Source organism: Mauremys mutica, chromosome 11 (genome assembly GCF_020497125.1).
Source record: "Mauremys mutica isolate MM-2020 ecotype Southern chromosome 11, ASM2049712v1, whole genome shotgun sequence".
In the NCBI taxonomy this organism is placed as follows: Eukaryota; Metazoa; Chordata; order Testudines; family Geoemydidae; genus Mauremys; species Mauremys mutica.
Genome location: NC_059082.1, coordinates 41,318,991 through 41,338,417, shown reverse-complemented (window position 1 = coordinate 41,338,417; position 19,427 = coordinate 41,318,991). Strand labels below are relative to the sequence as shown.

The 19,427-nt window shown below is 57.2% G+C and overlaps 1 protein-coding gene across 5 annotated transcripts; it reads left to right on the top strand.

Annotated features, from left to right (window-relative positions):
* The first annotated feature begins 1,781 nt into the window (after positions 1 to 1,781).
* PATL2 (PAT1 homolog 2) lies at positions 1,782 to 17,935 on the top strand. 5 transcript variants are annotated; one of them, XM_044978634.1, is made up of 19 exons: positions 1,782 to 1,910; positions 4,369 to 4,471; positions 4,828 to 5,249; positions 5,666 to 5,734; positions 6,185 to 6,250; positions 7,336 to 7,422; positions 7,861 to 7,947; positions 9,455 to 9,609; positions 10,178 to 10,258; positions 11,737 to 11,878; positions 12,710 to 12,830; positions 12,912 to 13,009; positions 13,428 to 13,472; positions 14,277 to 14,425; positions 14,932 to 15,091; positions 15,896 to 16,036; positions 16,260 to 16,357; positions 16,490 to 16,639; positions 17,503 to 17,935. In XM_044978634.1, the coding sequence occupies exons 1-19, from the start codon at positions 1,887 to 1,889 to the stop codon at positions 17,540 to 17,542; spliced, it is 2,238 nt and encodes a 745-aa protein (XP_044834569.1). In that variant the 5' UTR covers positions 1,782 to 1,886; the 3' UTR covers positions 17,543 to 17,935. The 5 variants fall into 5 exon arrangements, with proteins under 5 accessions (XP_044834569.1, XP_044834567.1, XP_044834566.1 ...); XM_044978632.1 differs by having other exon boundaries at positions 7,255 to 7,422; positions 7,864 to 7,947; XM_044978631.1 differs by having other exon boundaries at positions 7,255 to 7,422; positions 17,503 to 17,933.
* The last annotated feature ends 1,492 nt before the right edge of the window (positions 17,936 to 19,427 follow it).

Sequence of the window (19,427 nt, the reverse complement as noted above, 5' to 3'; positions counted from 1 at the left end):
CAGACCATGCACCCTGATTTGTCTGCAACAAAATCTTTATCATCCTAAACTGATGGGTACCACTCTGATTCACTCATTAATGTTTGTATTTATTCTTATTGCTATATAAAACAAGAAATGGCTCTACCATATATTAAATTGTAAGAACAGCAGCTTCTTCTTACATCCCAAACCAAAAACTACCAATCAGAAAATAAAGGCCTAAAATCGCCCACCCTTCAAACAGCCTCTTCCTCCATCAGTAGTGGGAGACCATCCACAAGTCCAACCTCTGCAGTCTCCGTGGCATTCCTAGATCAGATCCCCGACTGACAAAGTTCAGGGAGATCTGAGGCACCAGAGACTCAGCTGTCTCACCACCTCTTCTTAAATAATAATAAAAAATGGAAGACTAGATTCCAGACAATAATTGTCAGCATCAAGTGATGGTTGCTTGAACAGTAGCTTAATTTGCCAGATATGGAATCCCTGAAAGGATTCTGTCTGAAAATAAGTCAATATGCTTCAAAGAAATTTCTTGTATTTACCAAACATGACATTTTAAACACACCCCAAAAGTCTGTATTACCCATAAAGCACTAGTGTTGCTGATTAAACAGCTGAACACATGTTGGATAAGATATCTCACCTTAGTCTACTTGAGTTTCCTGGTTCTTACTAAAATTGTTTTTTTTTTTAAGAAAATTGAATGTTTTGCTCACCTCACACCAGAGATCTACCAAAATCTGGCTGTGCTTCCATGATCAGAAAGCAGTGCGCTTAGCAAAGGACTTCTGGTTGGTGGCCACTGCAAACGCAGGCAAAGGTTCACTGTGTTTGCAGCTCAGCAGTCAGAATAAAATGGAAGGGTTAAGCACTGAGCTGTTGGTGAACAAAAGGGGTTGCCTCTGTTGTCTGGGAGTCATTTGGTGACTGGTGGGATAGAAGGGACAAAGAACAGCACCAACAAAAATGTGTTCCTGGGATCACATGGCCAGCCCTGAGCCTGCCAGCTGCAGCATATGCAAGGCAGGAGGGTGACTGCTGGAAAACACCCCCCCGGTGAATTTCCTCACTGCAGCTGGACTGGAGGCAATCATGGGTGCAGCCGCTGCCACTCTAATGACAGCAGGAGCATCCAATTCAGTGCATAATTTGTAATGAAAAAGGTGGCGGTGTTCAAGTAATTTTTTTGCATTCGTAACTGATGCAGCAAGCCCAGAGGTGCTGTGGCTATGAACTGCCAAGCCCAGAGGTGCTGGGGCTCAGCCCTAGCACAAATTAAGCACTGCTCCAACCCTGACTGCTGCTCATACCCCAGTGCTGCGGGTACCCAGAGCTCCACTGATAGGAACCCCTTAGAGCCTGGTGTTTCCAAACCCTGGGGTCAACAAAGTCCCCCACTGCAGGGGCCCGGGGCCCAGCCATGCACTGTGGCCAGTGCAACCCTGGAGCCCCCAGAATAGGTACCGCTGGGCCCAATACGGCATCAGAACCCACCGTGGCCCAACAGGCAGCCAAGCTGGGGGTGGGGTCCTAGGGAGCCCTGGGGCTGCATGTGCATCTCCTACCAGGGCAGAGCCTGGCCCCGCGCCTAATGCACAGGCTGGAGTGCCCGCCGCCCTCAGGGGAACCCGGACTGCACCACTACACAGAAACGGGGTGGGGGGAGGAATGGGAGCTCCTGGACGGTGTCACTGCCGAGAGGGGCTACAGGTGAGGCAGCGCAGCCTCACACTTGCGCAGGTGTATTCTCCTGCTTACGTGACTGCACGCCGCCATGTTGTACGGCCGAGTGCGCTCAGCGCATGCGCAGTCTCGCTCCTCTTGCCTCTGCTCTTTAAAAGCTGCCAGGCGGCCGGAGCCCGGCCCCATAGAGGGAAATCGCGGTGGGTGGGGACGGCGCGATGGCGGAGAGCAGTGAGCCGGCTGTAAGTGTTCTCCACTGCCGCCCCGCTTCTTCCCCCATACCGGGAGCCCATAATCTCCCGCTTTGAGGGCGTCTGGGGCAGGAGAGAGCTCCCTCTGTGTAGTGCCAGGACATCACCTCCTGGACAGCTGCCTTGCCCCACCTGGAGCCCCCTGGCCTGCCTGGCAGTCACCCCTTGGCCTGCTCCAGCTGCTCTGCCTCTCAGCCCCCAGGCGCCTGGCTGTGCAGGGAAGGGGGCAGTTACCAGCCCCCAGGCGCCTGGCTGTGCAGGGAAGGGGGCAGTTACCAGCCCCCAGGCGCCTGGCTGTGCAGGGAAGGGGGCAGTTACCAGCTCCCAGGCAGCCACTGGCCCTGGCAAGTGCCCCAGGCAGGAGAGCAGTGAGGCTCGTGGGTGGGGAACTCCCAGCAAGGGCAGAGCTACTCCCCTTGGCCCCAGGTGAGTCCCCTGGTGCGGTGCTGAGTCAAGTGCCCATGCATGCCCAGGCACTGGATGGGGCTTCTTGGGCTATGACTGTGTAGCCCCAGATGACCGGTGTGACTGACTTGATCACTCAGTGGCTCCAGCCCTGCTCTGACTGGTTAGGCCAGTATCTTGGTCCCCTCATGGGATGTCGGTCCTGCTGTTTAGTCTGGAGTTTGCTTTCCCTAGCTCACAACCTGGTCCTTGGTTTTGCCTCTCAGCCTTTCCCAGACTAAGGCTGCTTGTCCCAGTTTAGAGTCTAATGGTATGAAGCTAAAGGGCCTCTCAGCACTGAGCCAGGGTCATCTCAGCTCCTTTTCATGTCGTATAGATTCAGCTACTGCTTCGTGAGGCTGGTTCTCAAATCCACCTCTCCTCCTTCATCCAAACTCCTCTTTCCAGCTGCCTCTTGGGCACTCCCCTGGATGTCCCACCACTACCTCCCCCTCATCAGGACAGAGCTTCTTACTGTTTCCCCATCAGGCAGCTTCACACCTCTCCCCATCCCCCAGGCCTATGATCTGGGCAGCCTCTTGGCTCTTCTCCCCATATCCAGCCTCTTGATAGAGCCTGTCTCCTGTCTAATGTCCCCCTTTCCCTGCTGTCCTCATAGCTAAGCCCCTTCTCCATGTAGTGGTCACTTCTTGCCTTTATCACAGTAACATCCTCTCTGGCCTTCCCTCTTCTGCTCCCTGGGGTCTGTTGAAAATGCTGCTACTGAAGATCCTTTGTTCTGCTGTTGTTCAAACTACATCACTCCTTCCATTGGCTCCCTGGTTCACTGCATCAGATTTGCACACCTCCTCTGCTGGGTCCAATATCAGTGCGGCTGTCTCTGACCCCCTTGGTGGATTAATCTCAGCCCCTTGACCAATGTAGGTTCTGCAGAATCCTCATGGTTGCCAAGCAAACCTTCTAAAGGGGACTTGAGTGAAACCAATGCACAATTGTCCCTCTGAGTCTGTAGAAGACAGTGTTAGCTTTGAGGAGCATGAACTTCCCTCATTAATATCAGCTGGGCAATAACTCTTAAACCTACCAGTGATACTTTGAGAGCTACATTTTCACATAGTGCAGGTGTAGAACTGGGCTTCTAACTTGTGCAAGTACAGCAGTTGTGTACAAACTGAGGAACTGCACATGCCAATGACTAGTTCAACAAAAGGACAGACATAACTTTGTTTCTAACAAGTCTGGCATTGCTTTTCCCACTCAATGACATGCTGCGTGCAACAGGAGCTTTACTGTCTGAGACCCCAGTCCTCCAACTTGTACCATGTGGGTGGATCCTGTGCCCATACAGAACTCTCTTAAAGTCCACATGGATTCTCTGAGTCTGTGAAACAAGTTGTAGGCTCTGGGCCCCACAGTTAATTTCTACTGAAGCAGGATAACCTTCCCATTGATTTCAGTGGAGCAGCTGAGAGATTAAAAACCAGTAGACTAAGTTGCCGTCACCCTTCCAGCTAGTGCCTTGGAGGTGCCAGGAGTCTGGGGTTAGCAATAGGCAGGACTGTCTCCAGACACTAGCGAAGGAAGCAGGTGCCTGGGGCAGCCAATAGAAAGGGCGGTACTCCATCCGTTATTAGGGCGGCATGTCCGGGTCTTCGGTGGCAATTCAGCAGCAGGTCCTTCACTCCCTCTCTTCCTCTTCGGCGGCACTTCAGCTGCAGCTCAATTGGGTTTTTCTTTTTCTTTTTTTTTTCTTTGCCACTTGGGGCGGCAAAAAAGCTGGAGCTGGCCCTGGCAGTAGAGGCTGTCAGGGATCTCTAAATACCTGTTGTTAGCTAGCAGGACATGCCCCATCTGGGGCTTGGCAAGAGGGAGATCTTTGTCAATACTATGGCATTAGTTCAGCACCCCTTCTTTGGTTGGGGGAGTAGATGGGTGCTCACCCCCCTCTCTGGCTTGGGGCAGGTCAGGATGCCTGTCTTTACTTACTAGCTGGCTCCTAGAAGGAGCAGGGATGCCCTACTCCCCATCTCGTTCTGTCTCCTAGATCCTAGAAGACTACCTTCTGGCAGAAGATGCTCCTTTGCTGGAAGAAATGGCGGAGGAAGATGAGGAGATTGACCTGTACAATGAAATGACCTTTGGGTTAGGTAGGGCTTGGAGGCAGCAGGAGAGGAGGAACATCAGGGCATGGGGGGTGAGCAGACTTTGGAAAGAGAGGGCAGTGGGGAATACAAAGGTTGGGCAGCTGGGGTGTGACTTGGGCTTGTTGGGAGGTGTTGATGGCTGGGGCTTGGGGGTGTCACTTGCGGGAGAGATCCCACACCTGGGGAGTTGCTCTCTGGAGCAGGAAGCTCAAAGGTCAGTTTCCCAGCATCTAGCTCCCCCTGTTGGTCAGGGCAGCATCTCCCCCAGTTCACACTGGGTGCACCACAGGCAGTGGAGCTGCTGTGGAATCCCCCAGCTCCCTGCCCCTGACTGGAACCCTCCTTTCTTTCCTCCAAAGATCGAGACTCCATGGAAGAGGAAGTGGCAAAAGCCCCAGCTCCTCCAGATAAAGGCCCCGAGCTGAGTCTTGTGGGTGAAAATGAGGCAGCAGTGGTAGCAGAGGTAGCAGTGGAGGAGGAGGAGTACAAGGCCACTGAGCAGCCTGGCCTGGGGGCAGAAGAGGAGCAGCCCATGCTGGAGGAGATGGAAGAGGCAGGGGAAGAAGGTGAGGCAGAGCCTGGAGCTCGGCATGACGACTTTGCTGACATGGAGGAGGAGATAGGGGTCGATGAACGTGAGGAGGAGGAAGAAGAGGAGGAGGAAGAGGAGGAGGAGGAGGAAGGGGAAGAGGAGGAGCAGCATGAGGAGGACAACGAGGAGCAGAATGATTTGGGAGACCCAGCAGTGATGAGAGCTGTGCACAGCAAGCCCACGCTGGAGGTGAGAAAAGCGGGTGGGGGCTCCAGAAGGGTGTGTGGATTTAGTCCTTTCTCCATGAGTGTTTGGGGAGTGGTGCTGTCTCCTCCTAGCTTTCTGGGCAGGGGGTCCCGCCCTCCCACACCCAGCAGGATTCTCCCCATTAACTTCAGCAGCCCCTAGGAACTGGGAAGATATCAACTGAGGCGGGGAGGGGGTCTGCTGGGAGATGGCCATGTGCATTTTCCCTTCCTCTCTCTGACCCCAGGGTCAGCCATTCTGGGATTGAGGACAGTTCCCTGCCCATGCTGGCAGCAAGTGACTCCCCCGCACTCTCCCTGGGGCAAGTCCCCTTCCCTCTCCTGCAGGTCCAGAGGGAGGCAGGGAAGCTGAATTCCCCAGACCTCAGGGACTGAGTGCAATTCTTCTGTGCCCTGCAGAGCCTGGACTCAGCAGTTCTTGACAGCAGGATCGGCTCCACCTGGGGAGAGTTTGAGGGCAATGACTTGGTAAGAGCGAGGTCACCTTCCCCCTGCCTGGCCCGGTCCATGCCTGTCCCCTTCTCTGGAGTGCTGCTGGCTGGGGGAGGGGGGATGGGAGGAGCTGGGGCTCCCCCACAACCAGTGCTCCTGCACCTCACAGCATCTCCTCTAGGGAGGGGCCTAGGACTGGAGCAATGGGGAGCTTCAGTCACTGGCCCTGTACCTGCAGCACCCACAGCTGGAAGAGACTAGGGTGAGTGGCTGGGAGCTCTCCTGATAGTTGTAGTTCCTACAGTGCCTCCTGCTGGAAGAGGCCAGGCCTGGAGTAGCTGTAGGTTCACCCACAGTGCTTCTAAGCTGTCCTCTGCAGTGCCTCCCGCTGGCAGATGCTGGGACTACAGCTGTTCTTTCCTTCCTGCTCCCTCCACCTTTGCTCGGTGAGTCTTTCCCTCGAGCCTAACTCCCAGTGCCTTTCAGATGGCTGCAGATTCAGGGGCGTGGACCTCATCCCCAAGCAGCATCCTGTCACACCACATGTTGGAGGTGAGCACCACCCTTTGCCTTCTCCCTGTATCCAGAAGAGGGCATCACTGGGCACTGTGAGCTTGGAACCATCCAATGCTCTGGAGCCATCAAACTGCCTAGGCTGGAGGGCCACTCCCCCTCACCCCCCCCGAACATCCAGGGGTCCAGAACCCAAACCAAAGGGCTTGCTGAGTTTCAGGCAGGGGCTGGTACATGGGACTGATGGATATGGTGGGGGAGTGTCCCAAGGGTGGGCGGGAGTTGGCATGGCCTGTGGGCAGAGGGCTCTTTCAGGCTGAAGGTGCTGTAGGAACGTGGAAGGGTTCCAGGCCTGGTGATCGATGGAGAATGGACTTTGGTGGCCCCGAAGGAGTTTGGAGGCATGGAAGAGACTCCTCTGTCCCATCCCCCTGAGGCGGGGTTGGTGCAAAGACTTGTGGGAGAAGGGACCTGCTCTGCAGAGCTCCTGTGCTCTGCTGGAGCCGAGCCGATTCTGTGATGGAATTTGGGAGCTCTGTGGGGAGGTCATATCCCCAGCTGCAGAGCTCCTCGTGGGCTCGGGAAAGCAGCCAGCCCTTGCTATGCTCTGGGGAGTGCATCAGCTCCACAATCCCTCTAGCAGCTCCACAGCTGGAGGTGCCTGTGTGCAGAGCTTGCCCCTACTCCACTCCATTGTGACTCCAAACCCCGGGGCTGGCCGGCTTTGTGGCCTACAGGCAGGTATATATAGCTGCTTTCCAAAGCAGGGATTGTCCAGCCATCCGCCCACCCAGGCTCACATGAGCCTGGCCTAGGGGTGACCCTGGGAATGTCGGCCCTGTCTCACTGCTGATCCCTTCAGTCAGTGCTCCCAACTCCCTGGGATTGTGTGGGACTCAAGGGCCCATCTCACCTGGTTTGGGTGCAGGCGGTGCTGGCTGAAACCAGTCCTTGGGGCTGCCAGGGTTGTCACTCTCCCTCCAGCAGTGGCCCGCTATACCCTGGGGTACAGCAGAAAGGCTCTATCTTTGTCTCCCCTGTAGGACAAAGCCATTCTCCAGGCATTGGACAGGGGCCCCCCCATGTCGCATATGAACCTGGACTTCCTTGTCTCCCCAGCGCAGAGGGGGTACCTGGGCTCCCCTGGACTCAAGCGCCCAGACTTCAGAATGATGTCCCCGAAATCCTTCCCTCAGCGCTTTATGCGGCAGGTAAAGTGACTTCCTACCTTCTGCCCTTCATTCCCCTGCTCCTGTGTCCCTGCTCCGCCTCTGTTGATCCCCTCTGCCCTGTGTCACTTTGGGGTCACTCTGCCTCATGCTCTGGGCCATCCCTCGCAGCAGTGCTGCTCCAACAGTGTCTGTCTTGCATGTGCTATTTACAGCATTGATGCTGAATGCTGCCAGGCAACCTGCAGGGCAGGACCTGACACTGGCCCAGTCAGTTAGCCTGCTGCAGCCCTGCTTCCAGAGGGGTAGCTGTGTTAGTCTGTATCCGCAAAAACAACGAGGAGTCCTGTGGCACCTTAAAGACTAACAGATTTATTTGGGTATAAGCTTTCATGGGTAAAAAACCCACTTCTTCAGATGCATCTTTAAGGTGCCACTGGACTCCTGCTTCCAGTAACATCCCTGTGTCCTGTCCTGCAGCAGTCTCCCATGATGCCTCGCTCCATGGGCTCCCCTCGACCATACACACCGCCCCGCAGAGCCTCGCCTCTCTTCACCCCCAATCAGGTAACACCCCAATCTGCTTCTTCCCTCCCAGCCCAGGGCCTCTCAGGAAGCTTTGGCCATTCCAATCTGCACCTGTACACGTGTCACTGGAGCTGATCAGCCTATCTCCCACTGCGGCAGCGCTGGAGAGTTTGGGGAAGGTGTCAAGGCTTATTGACCTGGCTGCTAGCCCAGCTCTATGCTGGGGGGAGGGAGGGCATTTCTTCTGATCAAGCCCTAGCCTGAGGAATCTTTCTGCCCTGAAATGGCAGGATCAGCCCTTGTAACTTCATCCTGGTCCATGTCACTGCAGGTGCTGCTGTCTGGTCCTTCTTAGTAACTTACTAAGCTGTTCTCCTCCAGCAGGCAGTTCCATAGGTGGTTACATAAAGAATCACTTCCTTTATCCATCTCAAACACTTTGCCTTTTAATCCCAAGTGCCCTTTTCTGTTGTCTCATGGGGAAAGGAAATAGTCCCCTGCAGAGCCGTTCTCTTACAGACCTCTCTTCTCTTCTTTCCAAATGCCGTAGGCATCCCCCAATGTCTCCTCCTCTGGGATCCTGCCCCCGCCCCTGACACGTTACCGCTCTTGAAGATGTTCTCCTGGAGCCATACCCCTTGTCCCCTGTGCCTCACTCAGTCCTGCTGCCCCCCATTGGATGAGGTGGGCAGCACCAAGTACAGTACATAGGGGAGGAGCTAGAGGGTGGCCTGGGGCGTATTGGGGCTTTAGAGTGACCTCTCCACACATCTTCAGTTCCAGGCATCATGCTTCGGAAGAGACCAACAGGGAGGTTAGAGAACAGCATGGACAGGGCAAGCAGGGGCAGGCTGAACCAGCAGCAGGACACAGGGCAGGGAAGAGTATGTCTTTAGGAGCCATTCAGGGCCTGGAGCTGGGCCCCACGCTGGGCACAGTTATCCCTGGAGTACAGGTGGAAGGGGATTGGACTGGAGCCCACTAATAGATCACCCGACTCCTCCCCTGGTGCTGGGGCAGCAGAGCCTGTCTTTGCTGGTTGGCAGCATGATGCTGAAGTCCCAGCTGTAGTCTGGGTATTGGGGCTGAGGACAGGATCCCGACAGGGCCTCGAGGAACAGCTGGGAGCAGGAATTTTCAGACCCGATGGGCAACTAGGGCAGTGTCTGTCAGTCACTAGGGGGTGCTGCCACATGACTGACTGGAAATGGACCCACAACAAAACTCCTCCAGCACTGGGCGCTTCCTGGCTATGCCTGGCAGTTGCGTGGGGGAGGGGTGAAGGAGCTCCATCCTGCCATGTAGCCCGTGCTGCTCTCGTCAGCATGCAGCAGGGTGCAGAGGAGGAGGCAGCTCCACTGCAGCATGCAGGGGGGCAGGGAGGAGCCAGCACCTCTGGCCATGGGGCATTCCACTCCTTCTCCCTAATGCCAGGTGAACAAAAGTGTCCCACATCCATCCTGGACCTTCAAGGGCTCCTGGGTTTCTTGGTTAGGGGAAGAAGGTGCTCTGGCTCTGGAAACCTAACCCTTCTCTCCTCTTTCAGAGCTCGGGGTATGTGTCTCCAACCCCCTTTAGGCCCATGTCACGCAACATCAGCACCCCAACGCAGCCCCTGGCCATGCACTTTGGCCCCATGTCTCCCTCTCTGGAGCCCCCTCTCTTCTTCAGTCCTCCAGCCGGCTGCCAGCTGAAGTTCAGGTACCATGGAAGGGGGCAGGATCTCTGTGACCAAAGCATCCAGGGCTCCAGCCTGTTTGATTGTGGGGGCAGGGAGAGCGGCTAATCCCACAAACCGGACTTGAGCCCAAGTCTGGTGATTGAGGTTGGATTATATAGATGGTGCATGCTCTGAAATGGGAGCTGGGCACCAGGGCTCCTACCAGAGCTGGGGCTAAGGCGGCATTGTGGTCTGTGAACCCCAATGAGATTTGAGGTTCAATGTTGCAGCCCTCCCACCTTATGGCTAAGGATCATGGGGTTGGGACTAGAACTGGTGCTGCTGCTCCTTAATTAGCCAGCAGGCTGGCTGGGACATTCCCATGGATCCTCCAGGAATGGGCCCAGGTCACCCCCAGAGCAGTGGAGGGAAGAGACAGGGCACCCCCCCTGCAGGGCCCCTGCTCTGGAAGGCAGTGGCCTGAGTCTGGCCTGGTGTCAGAGGCCCCCTCCTCCCCCCCAGCTTTGCCCCCAGCCATCTTCATTACCATATCCTCCATCAGCCCTTCCTGCTGCTGGCCTCATCTCCGCCACCTGTCTTTCATTGCAGTGTGCCCAGCCACATGACCCAGCTGCACCCTCAGCATCAGCGGATTCTGAATCAGCGGCAGCAGCGAGGGCAGGTGCAGAGGTGAGCTAAGGGGCAGGGAGGAGAGAGACTGGGGGCTCCTGTAAGGAGTTTGAGGGGCACAGCTGGCACATGGTGAGATTGGCACAAACCTAAGCCTGGCGCCCTGGTGCTCCTAGCTGTGTAGGTACAGCTTGCTGACCGGGTCCAGACATTTCACTCCAGGCTACTCCCTGCTCTCTCTAGGCTGTGGTGCCTTTCCAGGGCTTCCTCTGGAGCTTTCTCAGCTAGGGACCTGGAGGGCAGCTGAGCCCCCAGGAGATGGACTCGGCTGTGGGTGCCATGCCCAGGGCAAGGAAGCTTGAGATGTCTCCCCCTAGATGTTTGTTCCTGTGTCCTGCTGTGATCCTTGGTTGTGTACAGGAGGTCACAGAGCCCCAGGCTGGCTCGCTCTGTGTGTGTGTGTGTGTGTGTGTGTGTGTGTGTGTGTGTGTGTGTGTGTGTGATATATGCTAACTGCTGTATTCTCAATAAATGCGGCGTGTTGCCTTCTCCCCTATAAAAAAATCTCGTGTGCTTCGTTTAAGCATAACATCACGGAGCCCCAGGCTGGCTCACTGTGATCCCAGCCGGGGGTTGTGTATAGGGGGTTATGGAGCCCGAGGCTGATTCACTGTGGTCTGTGGCCGGCACAGAGCGCAGCTGTGGCCCTGTGTTTTGTCCCAGGCTCTGTGCACCTGCTGCCTGTAAAGGGGCACCTTGCCACTAATGTGGCACCAGTCAGGGGGTATCTGGCAGTGCCTGCTCTGGATTCCCCCTGCTTTCCAGGCCTCCACCCAGCTGGGGACCTGCCCTGGTGCTGGGGTAGCTCTCACTCCCTGGGGCCCTGGCACTCCCCACATATCGGTTCCTCAGCCCCAGTCTCCCCATGCTCCTCCCTTGTACGTGGCTGGAAATACCGGTACTCCCACTGGCGGTGTGCAGCCTGGCCTTCCCCAGGTTGGGCTGAGACCCAGGCAGATCTGCCGAGGGTGCTGGGTGGGCAGGGGGACTCGGGTATGAAAAGCGGCTGGAGAGAGGGCCAGCTCTATGTGAGGGGGGCTCTGCCCATGATTCCTCCTCCCTGCCCCACTGGCACTGCCACCACCAGCTCAGCTCCAGGGTGAAGGAGCTGACCCACCTGGCGAGAGGTCAGGAGGGGACTGGGGGCTGGTCTATGACAGGTGTACAGCACAGGGGCTGGAGGGGAGCAGCCAGCAGAATCATCTCAACCAGAGGATCTTTCACCTCCTTGTGCTCAGTGCTCGCCCTCCAATCCCGGGGGCCCTTGTGCTCCCCACATATTGGTTCCTCTCTTGCTAGGCCTTCCCAGGGCCTGCGTAGTCCCCCTGCCACCACCCACGTCTCCAGGCAGAAGCCTGATGTGAACCCATTAATGGATGGGGGGTTGGCCCAATGGGCGCAGCTGGTTGCTGCAGATGTTGCCCCTGGCAGAGTCTCCAGGGAGTAACGCTGGTGGGGGGGTGATTCCTGCCCTGCAGCATCTCTCCCAAGAAGGCATGGTCCCCGAAGGCGGATCCCTATTCTGGGCTCATGACACGCAAGGAGAAGGATTGGGTGATCAAGGTGCAGATGATGCAGCTGCAGAGTGAGAATCCTCACCTGGAGGACTACTATTACCAGGTGAGCGGGGGGCTGGGGTGCGGGGGGAATCCGATGCCTCCTCTCCCTAGAGTGGGCAGAGACCTCCCTCGCTGGGTGGGGCTTGGGTTTCCCTCACAGCCCCAGCTGGGCAGACCCCACTATCCCCAGGCTGCTCCCCAGCTAGGTCGGTTCTGCCCCGCAGGATCCATCACTGCCCAGCTCTGCCCCAGCTGTTGGGGTGGAGGAGGGTGCTTGTGCCCTGTCCTGACACTGGCCATCCCCGGAGCATGGAGCCTGGTGAGGAGGATGCAGGGGGCAGCCAGGAGCCCTGGACTGAAAGCAGAGGCAGGAGAATTAGACTGGCCAGACTGGCCCATCCTGGTGCAGAAACCCACTTGGGGCAGACAGACCAATTAAACTGCTCCTCCCCCCAGCAGGAGCCCTGGGGCTGATGTTGGACTGGGTGGAGCCCTTCCCCCTCTTTGGCCCACTGCAAGGGGATCATAACCTTTGTAGAAGGGGGGGATGCAGGGGCAAAACCGAAGTGCCCCCTCCCTCTTCAGGGCTTGCTGCTCCAGGGGTGTGCCAGCTGCCCTCTTCTGGTGCCACAGCAGCCCCTGGTGGGTGAAATTTGTAATTGCGGCACTTCCCTGGAAGAATCTAGTATTCTGCAGGGAAGAAAAATCGGCAGCGGACATGAATCTAGCTCTTACGTTTCTTTTGTTAAAAAGTGGGGGTGGGGGGGCCAAGGACCCCATGTCCCCTGGTGCCAGTGGGCCACGGCTACTGCAGCGAGCTCAACCCCATAGAAGGCCTGTGCCCAGCCTGCTGCCTCCTCTCACAGCTGCTTTGCTGTCCCGTCCTTCACAGGCCTATTACCACAGGCTGGAGCGGAAGCAGGCAGAGGAAGAGCTGCTTGGGGGGCGCAACAAGCAGGAGCCCCCCAAGCTGGTGACGCCATACATCCAGAAGATGGAGATCTATGACTCTGGTAAGGATGAGGGGAGGGGCACTGCCTGAGGCAGGCAGGAGGGGCCTGGGTGGGTTCTCAGCATGTCTGCCTCTCTTTCAGTGGTACGGATTGCAGGCTCGCTGGGCCAGGTTGCCGTGTCCACGTGTTACAGCCCCCGTAGGGCCATTGATGCCGTGCACCACGCCCTGCAGGAGGAGGTACGTACGAGGTGGCCGTGCTCCCTTGAGCCTGCCCCGGCCCTCTGTGCAGCCAGTAGGTGGGAGCTTTCTCAGCTGCCTTAAAGCTTCCCAGGGGACATTGGGACCCCTGCCCTCTTCTGTAGCTACTCTGGCTAGTGAGGCTCCAGCACCTGTGGCTCTGGCTCTGTCACTGGTGAGATCAGCCCAGCACTGGGGATGGGTCAAGTAGCCAGGTCAGGTGGGGTCAGCTCCTGGGCTTCATGCAGTCTGACAGGAGCCCTTTGAAGTGCTCCCCATGTGGGTTGCTCAGTGTCCTGCTGCCATCACATCTGATCAATCCTGGTAGTAGCTTGGAGACAGCACTGTGGCCTGGAGGCCGCTGTGTTTTGCGGTGGTTGTAACTGGTTGTTTCCCCTTCTCCCCTCTGGATCCAAAGGCTGCAGGGAACCAGCGACTTCGGGCACTGCACAGAATTGAGAAGGTGAGAGGGTGCCTCGGGCACAGCCATGGCTTCCGGGCAAGACGTTTCCCCTCCAGCTGACGTGCTAGGGGGAAGCAAGGGCAGGGGAACAGCGGTTGAAGAAGAGTTCATTAGAAGCTGGATATCGGCGCTCTCCAACTTCTGCAAACCCTGTGTGGCCTGGATCTTGGCATGTCCGGCCTCTTGGGGCAGAGATGCTTGGGGGGAGGGTTAGTGTCAAGTGGGCAGCGAGGGTTTGAGAGACAAGTCCGACAGCGTCTCCATGCAAAGCCAGGGGATGTTCTGCGGAAGATCCCAGCTTGCATGTGGCTTTGGTGCAGACACTCCCCTCTGTCATATTCATCTGCCTCCTTGAGCCTAGGGCACAGGCTACTCTGAAGGTGGTCAGATAGTCAGTGTGGTAGAGGCTGTGGATCAATGGATCTCTGGCTTCTCCGAGTCCCCTGCAGAGTTCACAAGTCCATAAGAAACTGTGTATTAGAGCTAGTCTAGGAGACCTGAGTGGCTGAGTGAGCACCCCTGGGTGATGGAGGTCCTGGATCCCTTCAGTGAGGGTGGGGTGAGACTTACCTGAGGGTCCCAGCTCCCTCCCCAACCCCGATGGGCCGTGTCTGTTTTACATAGATGCTGTGGCTGGGATCTCTTGGGATGTCCCAACTGCTTGTCTCTCACAGCCAGGCATTTCGCTCACAGGCTGAGTGCTGGGGAAGAATATAGGGCTACTGTTTATCTGGAGAGGCTCATATGGGATCTCATTATTCCTCTCTCCGGGCCCACCTACTAGCTTCTCTTCTGCTTCCCCAGATGTTCCTGCAGCTGCTGGAAGTGGAGGAGACTCAGCGGAAGATGAGCCTGCTGCCTGAAGAGCAGCACCCCCGTTTCCGTGAGAAGAAGAGCCACGAAGTGGGGCGCATCTACCAGGCCCTGAAGATCAGGGCGTGCGACAGTGAGGAGTGAGTTTGCTGGTGCACGTTTGTGCACTGTCTCTGCGCATGGCTGGCCCCTGGGGAAGGGGGCCCAAGGGCCATCTGGGGAGGGTGCAGGTACCACCCCCATGGTGAAGTTTGCCCCTCACCCATGGAGATGCTGTTAGAACAGCAGATCTCCGGGGCCAGATGGCAACGCCCTGTTCCCTGTCGCTTGGCACTAGTGGGTTTGGGAATCCGAAACATTCCTGTCTTCGCTCAGCACTCCACATCCGGCTGTGCCACATCAAATACTCTGGGGCTAAGCCACTTGATGGGAGCCAGCTCCCCTGCTGGATACTGGAGCCCTGTGCTGCATTCTCCTGACTCCTCCTTCCTCCCCACACCCAAGCCATGCAGGATCCTCTTAAACTCCCCTGCCTGTCACCCCAGTTCCCTGCTTCCCTGGCGGCACTTCCGACACCAGTGGAGCAAGGGTAGGTGGGAGGGTGCTGGGTCCTGCAGGGCCTGGGCAGCTCATGGCTCTCCCTCAGGGAGGCGGAAGACGAGTTCCTGCAGGTCCTTTGTGTGCGGAAGGGGAAGAAACTGACCGCGCGGCTGCTGCCGCACCTGGCACGGGAGCAGGCAGAGGAGATCCTGGTCACCGTCACCCGCCACCTGCCTTTCCTCATGAGGAAGGATGCGCTGGATGAGGTAATGGCTTGCTGGGGGTAGGAAGAGGCTGGTCCCAGGATGGGGCACAATTTCCCCCTCCCCCAAACCACTCCCCTGTAGCGAGCAGGGAATTTGCCCTCCGCCTTCAATCCAAGCTGGGCCCTAGATCCTAGAGGGGCCATTCTGCAGGCACCAGGTACTGATGAACTGGAGGGAGCTCAGGAGAAGGCATCGACCATTGTAGGAAACTGGGGAATGAGAGGGCTGGCGTGAGGCAGAAAGGTCCACCTGGGCAGCATGTCTAGGGCTGGGATCCCAGGGCCCAGCAGGGGTGAGTGATACAGGGTTATAACTAGGGCAGCGGGCAGGAGGCTGGGAAAGTGGGGATGTAGCCAGGGCTGCAGGGAAAGTCCTGGCTGGGCATGGCCAGGCTGTGGCCTAGTCTGCAGATTGCTGTGCCAGAGGGTCCCTTGCTTGGTTGCTTGGGGGATAGACTGTAGGGTGCAATTCTGCCCTGGCCCCAGGCCAATGGGCTGGAGGATCTGTTGGTCTGGGCCCTGCTTCTGGGCTGGAAGCAGGGGCACTTTGTTTACACCTGCAGCCGCCCGCATGAGCTCGCCTGTTTCAGTTGGGAGGGGCAGGTCTCCTGGTCCCAGTGAGCACTTGATAGCGCTCCCTAGTGCCCCCTGCAGGTTGGGTTTGTTCCCCCCACCCCTGCGAGCAGATGCTGTTGCGATTACATGCCAGAGTAGGGAGTAGGGGTTGAGCCCACCTGTATGGTGTCAGGTCTGGGGGCTGGTTTTAACTGCGCTGTCTCCTCTCTCTCTCTGTGCTGGTGTTTAGTCCCTGCCTGTCCTGTACGGCCCCCTCAGCGAGATGGTGGGCCGGATGACCTTCAGCGAGCTCATTGAGGTCCTGCAGGAGCTGACCAGGCCGCTGGCGGGCTCCACCGAGCTGCCGCTCACCATGACCTTTAAGAACCAGGTGTGTGGAGCTGGCCGGGGCAGGAAGTTGGGGCCAGAAGGGCCTCCAGGAGGGGAAGCCGGTGAGCTCAGAGCTGCCTTGGTGGATGAGATTCTGCACCTCTCTCTGGGCGCTCTGGGGTGGGTGCTGGGCCCTGTGGGGGGCCCCCTCCCTCCTGGGGCTGGGCCTGGCCTGGCTGTGGCTGCCGTTTCTAACCCATGGCCGCTCCTGTGCTTCCCCGCAGTTCGGGATCTCTCTCCTGTACGCCCTGCTGAGTCACGGCGAGAGGCTGCTCTCCTCCGACATGCCGCTGGAGCCGCACAGCGGGGACTTCGAGAAGTGGTGAGGTGCCACAGGGAGGGGTTCGGCCCAGGCGGCGCCCTGTGGGGGAGGATGGCTGGGTAGCACACAGCACGCTGTGTTGGCTGGTGCGGGAGGGCAGCTAAGCACTCACTGGTGGGTTTGTCTCCCCAGGACTGACACAGTGTTCCTGGTTGCCAGGGAGCTGTCCCAAGTGCCCAAGACTGCCCTGGTGGAGCCTCTCTTCCTCCCCAGCAACCTCCTCTCTTTGTTCTGCCGCTACCTGGACAAGCAGACCATCCACCGCCTGGAGGCCAAGATGGAGTGAGTGCTGGTCTCCCGGGCTGTGCTGGGGGGTCTTGGGGCACTGGCTGTGCCCAGGCTGTAATAGCCGTCATGCTGACTGGTGCCCATGGCTGCCCGCAGCAGGCCTGCCTCTGCTGCCTGGGGCAGTCACTGGCTTCCCCTGGATTGTTGAGGAGACAGGAAGGGGCGTAGATCTACTGTCAGAAACACAAGCCAGGCAGAGTCCTTCCGAAGCGGGAAGAGCCGAAGGGTAATGCTGCAAGGTGGGCCCTCCGGCCTGTTGGGCTGGGATCCTTGGGGAGGTGTCTGGTCTTGTGGCTCTCTGAGCTTTGCCCTTCAGGCTGCCCAGAAACCTCCCAGCGTGGTAGTAGGAATGAGGGGGGTGGGCAAGAATTGACCCAACCCAGTGGCCTTTTGGGGCCCTGTGAGTGGCTTGGCTAGGCTGTCAGCATTACACAGCTGTCCTGGCGCCCTGGGACGTCCTGGCTCTTCCTATACCAAGGTGGCTCCTTGGTGCAGTCATTTCAAGTGACTGGTTTGTCTGTCTGTCCTGATGGGGGCTGCCTGGCACCTGCCTGCGGCGGGAGTCGTCACAGGCAGCGGGGCCAGGCACGTTGCTGTAACACATCCTGACGGTACCAAGCAAGAGGCCCTTGTAGCAGCATAGCTCTGTCCTGTACCAGACGTGGTCTGGGCTGGGGAGGGGAGAAATGACTCCCCAGTGGCAGGTGGTCTGACAGTAACATCAGCTGAAGATGAAGCGAGAGCAGCCCCTGAACGCTGCCAACCCAGAACAGTGGGCGTTAGAGCATGAGGCCTGCGGGGGCCATGTCCCAGCTGCTGCATTAGCCCATTCCTAACATGCTGGTCTTGCCCTGCAGGTGCTCCCCTCTGCCCTCAGAGGCTGCCATGCCATGCTGAGACCTCCCAGCCCTGGGAAAGTGGATGAGACCAGCTTCCTGGGCAGTGGTGCCCATCTTCTCTGAGATGCACAGGCAGGGGGCATCATCTTGTGACTTTGTTTCAAATCAGACACTATCCCTGGCACAAGGGGACTTTGTGTTTTTTGCCCTAGCACCGGGAAGAGCAAGACTCAAGGGCTGATCACGGCCCTCTCCAGCGCCGGTGCCTGGGGGCACAGCACAGGGGACACGGGTAACTTATTTGGGCCTCGCCCCACAGAGGCAAGCACTGGAGCACAGCAGGCGCAAAGCAGATGTGTACAGTGGGCACGGGGAGCACCTGGTGGTAGGCGATTGAGGTTGACTGTGTACAGCACTTGCTAAAATAAAAGCGATTAACAAGACCCCTTGGCCTCGGTATGTGAAGTCTCCAGCTTGGGCAAGCCCCCAGTGTGCTGTAAACAGGGCATGGAAGTGCAGCCCAGAGACCACATGTTCCCACCAAGCTCCTGGCACATGGCTCCTCAGTAGCTGCTCCGTCATATGCCTTCTTTATGTGGGCACAGCTCTGATGTGTGCAGCCCTCTCAGAGAACCTTCCTGGGCTGAACTGCGATAGTCTTGTGTGTTGGTGTGGAGTGGGGCATGTGGATAGATTTGCTGCCTGAACTCCAGGCTCTGTAAATGACTGATCTGACTCCTCCCTCTCATATGCAGCACCGAGGCAGGCGCACAGGATACCAGCTTACGTTGAGTGGTCTGTTTGGGGTCAGCCTGGAGAACAATCAGTGGTGGTATGCTCCCATGGCCCATCTACTCTGGACACAACAATGAGCTGCCACTCACAGGTTTCCTGTCTTCCTAACAGTATTGTCCCACCTCACTACCTGCTTGCTCTGATCAGCTGGGAATTAGTTAATGATGCTGGCAATTTAAAGAGAGCTATCCAGAGAGCTGAGTAGAAGCAGTTCAGATGTATCCCAAACTTACTGTTGCAGGCTGTCTGCAGACTCAGGCAGACGCCACTACATCAGTTATACTTGGGTCACAGATTGAAAGTTTCCTTCACAACCATGAACTTAATTTTTTAATTAAAGTTGAAATTCTGGAGCCTGGGGCTAGACCACTGGATCAAGACTCAGACCTTGGTTCTAATCCTACCTCTGCACTGATCAGCTGGGTGACCTTGGTAAGTCATATTATCTTGGTCCCTCCCTCCCGTGGCGTGCCCCCCCCCCCAACTTTGTCATCATGTCTCTTTAGACCAGTGGTTCTCAACCTTTTATCATTGTGGGCTGCATATGCAGCTCTCTGTGTTATGTGGGCCATATCCATACATACTACCTATATGGCCCTGAAAGTCACATGGACCGCAGCTGTGTGCTGATTGGGCCATGGGTTTAGAACCAGAGCTTTAGACTGTGAGCTCTGTATGGCAGGGACTACGTCTCACTAAGTGTTTGTGTAGCACCCAGAACAAAGGGGCCTTGAGCATGACTGGGCCTTCTAGGTGCTACTGGAATACAAGTGACATTAATTAGATGGCCTCTGCCAAGGGAGAGGAATGGCTCCCAAGCCTGTCCACTCAGCACTGGTACAGTCTCCATCTCCAAGGTGATTGCCCTATTACTTTCTTAACCACTGGCCAGGCTGAATTTGACACTGATCCCAGGCATACAGTGCAGGGAAGCTGCGGAGCCGGGGCGGGGGCTGGCACTTGCATCTGAAGTGAGGCTGCCAAGAGTGCAAGAATCCAAAGGAGGTTACTGCACCAGCTCCAGGGGTTGCCGAAAGGAAGCTTGCTTTAGCCGAGGTTGAAGGAGAGAACTGGTGTAAGAGGGAATGTGAGAAGTGAGGTGGTGGGGCGGGTGGTGGAATTTTGCTGGCTAATCAGAGGTGACCCCC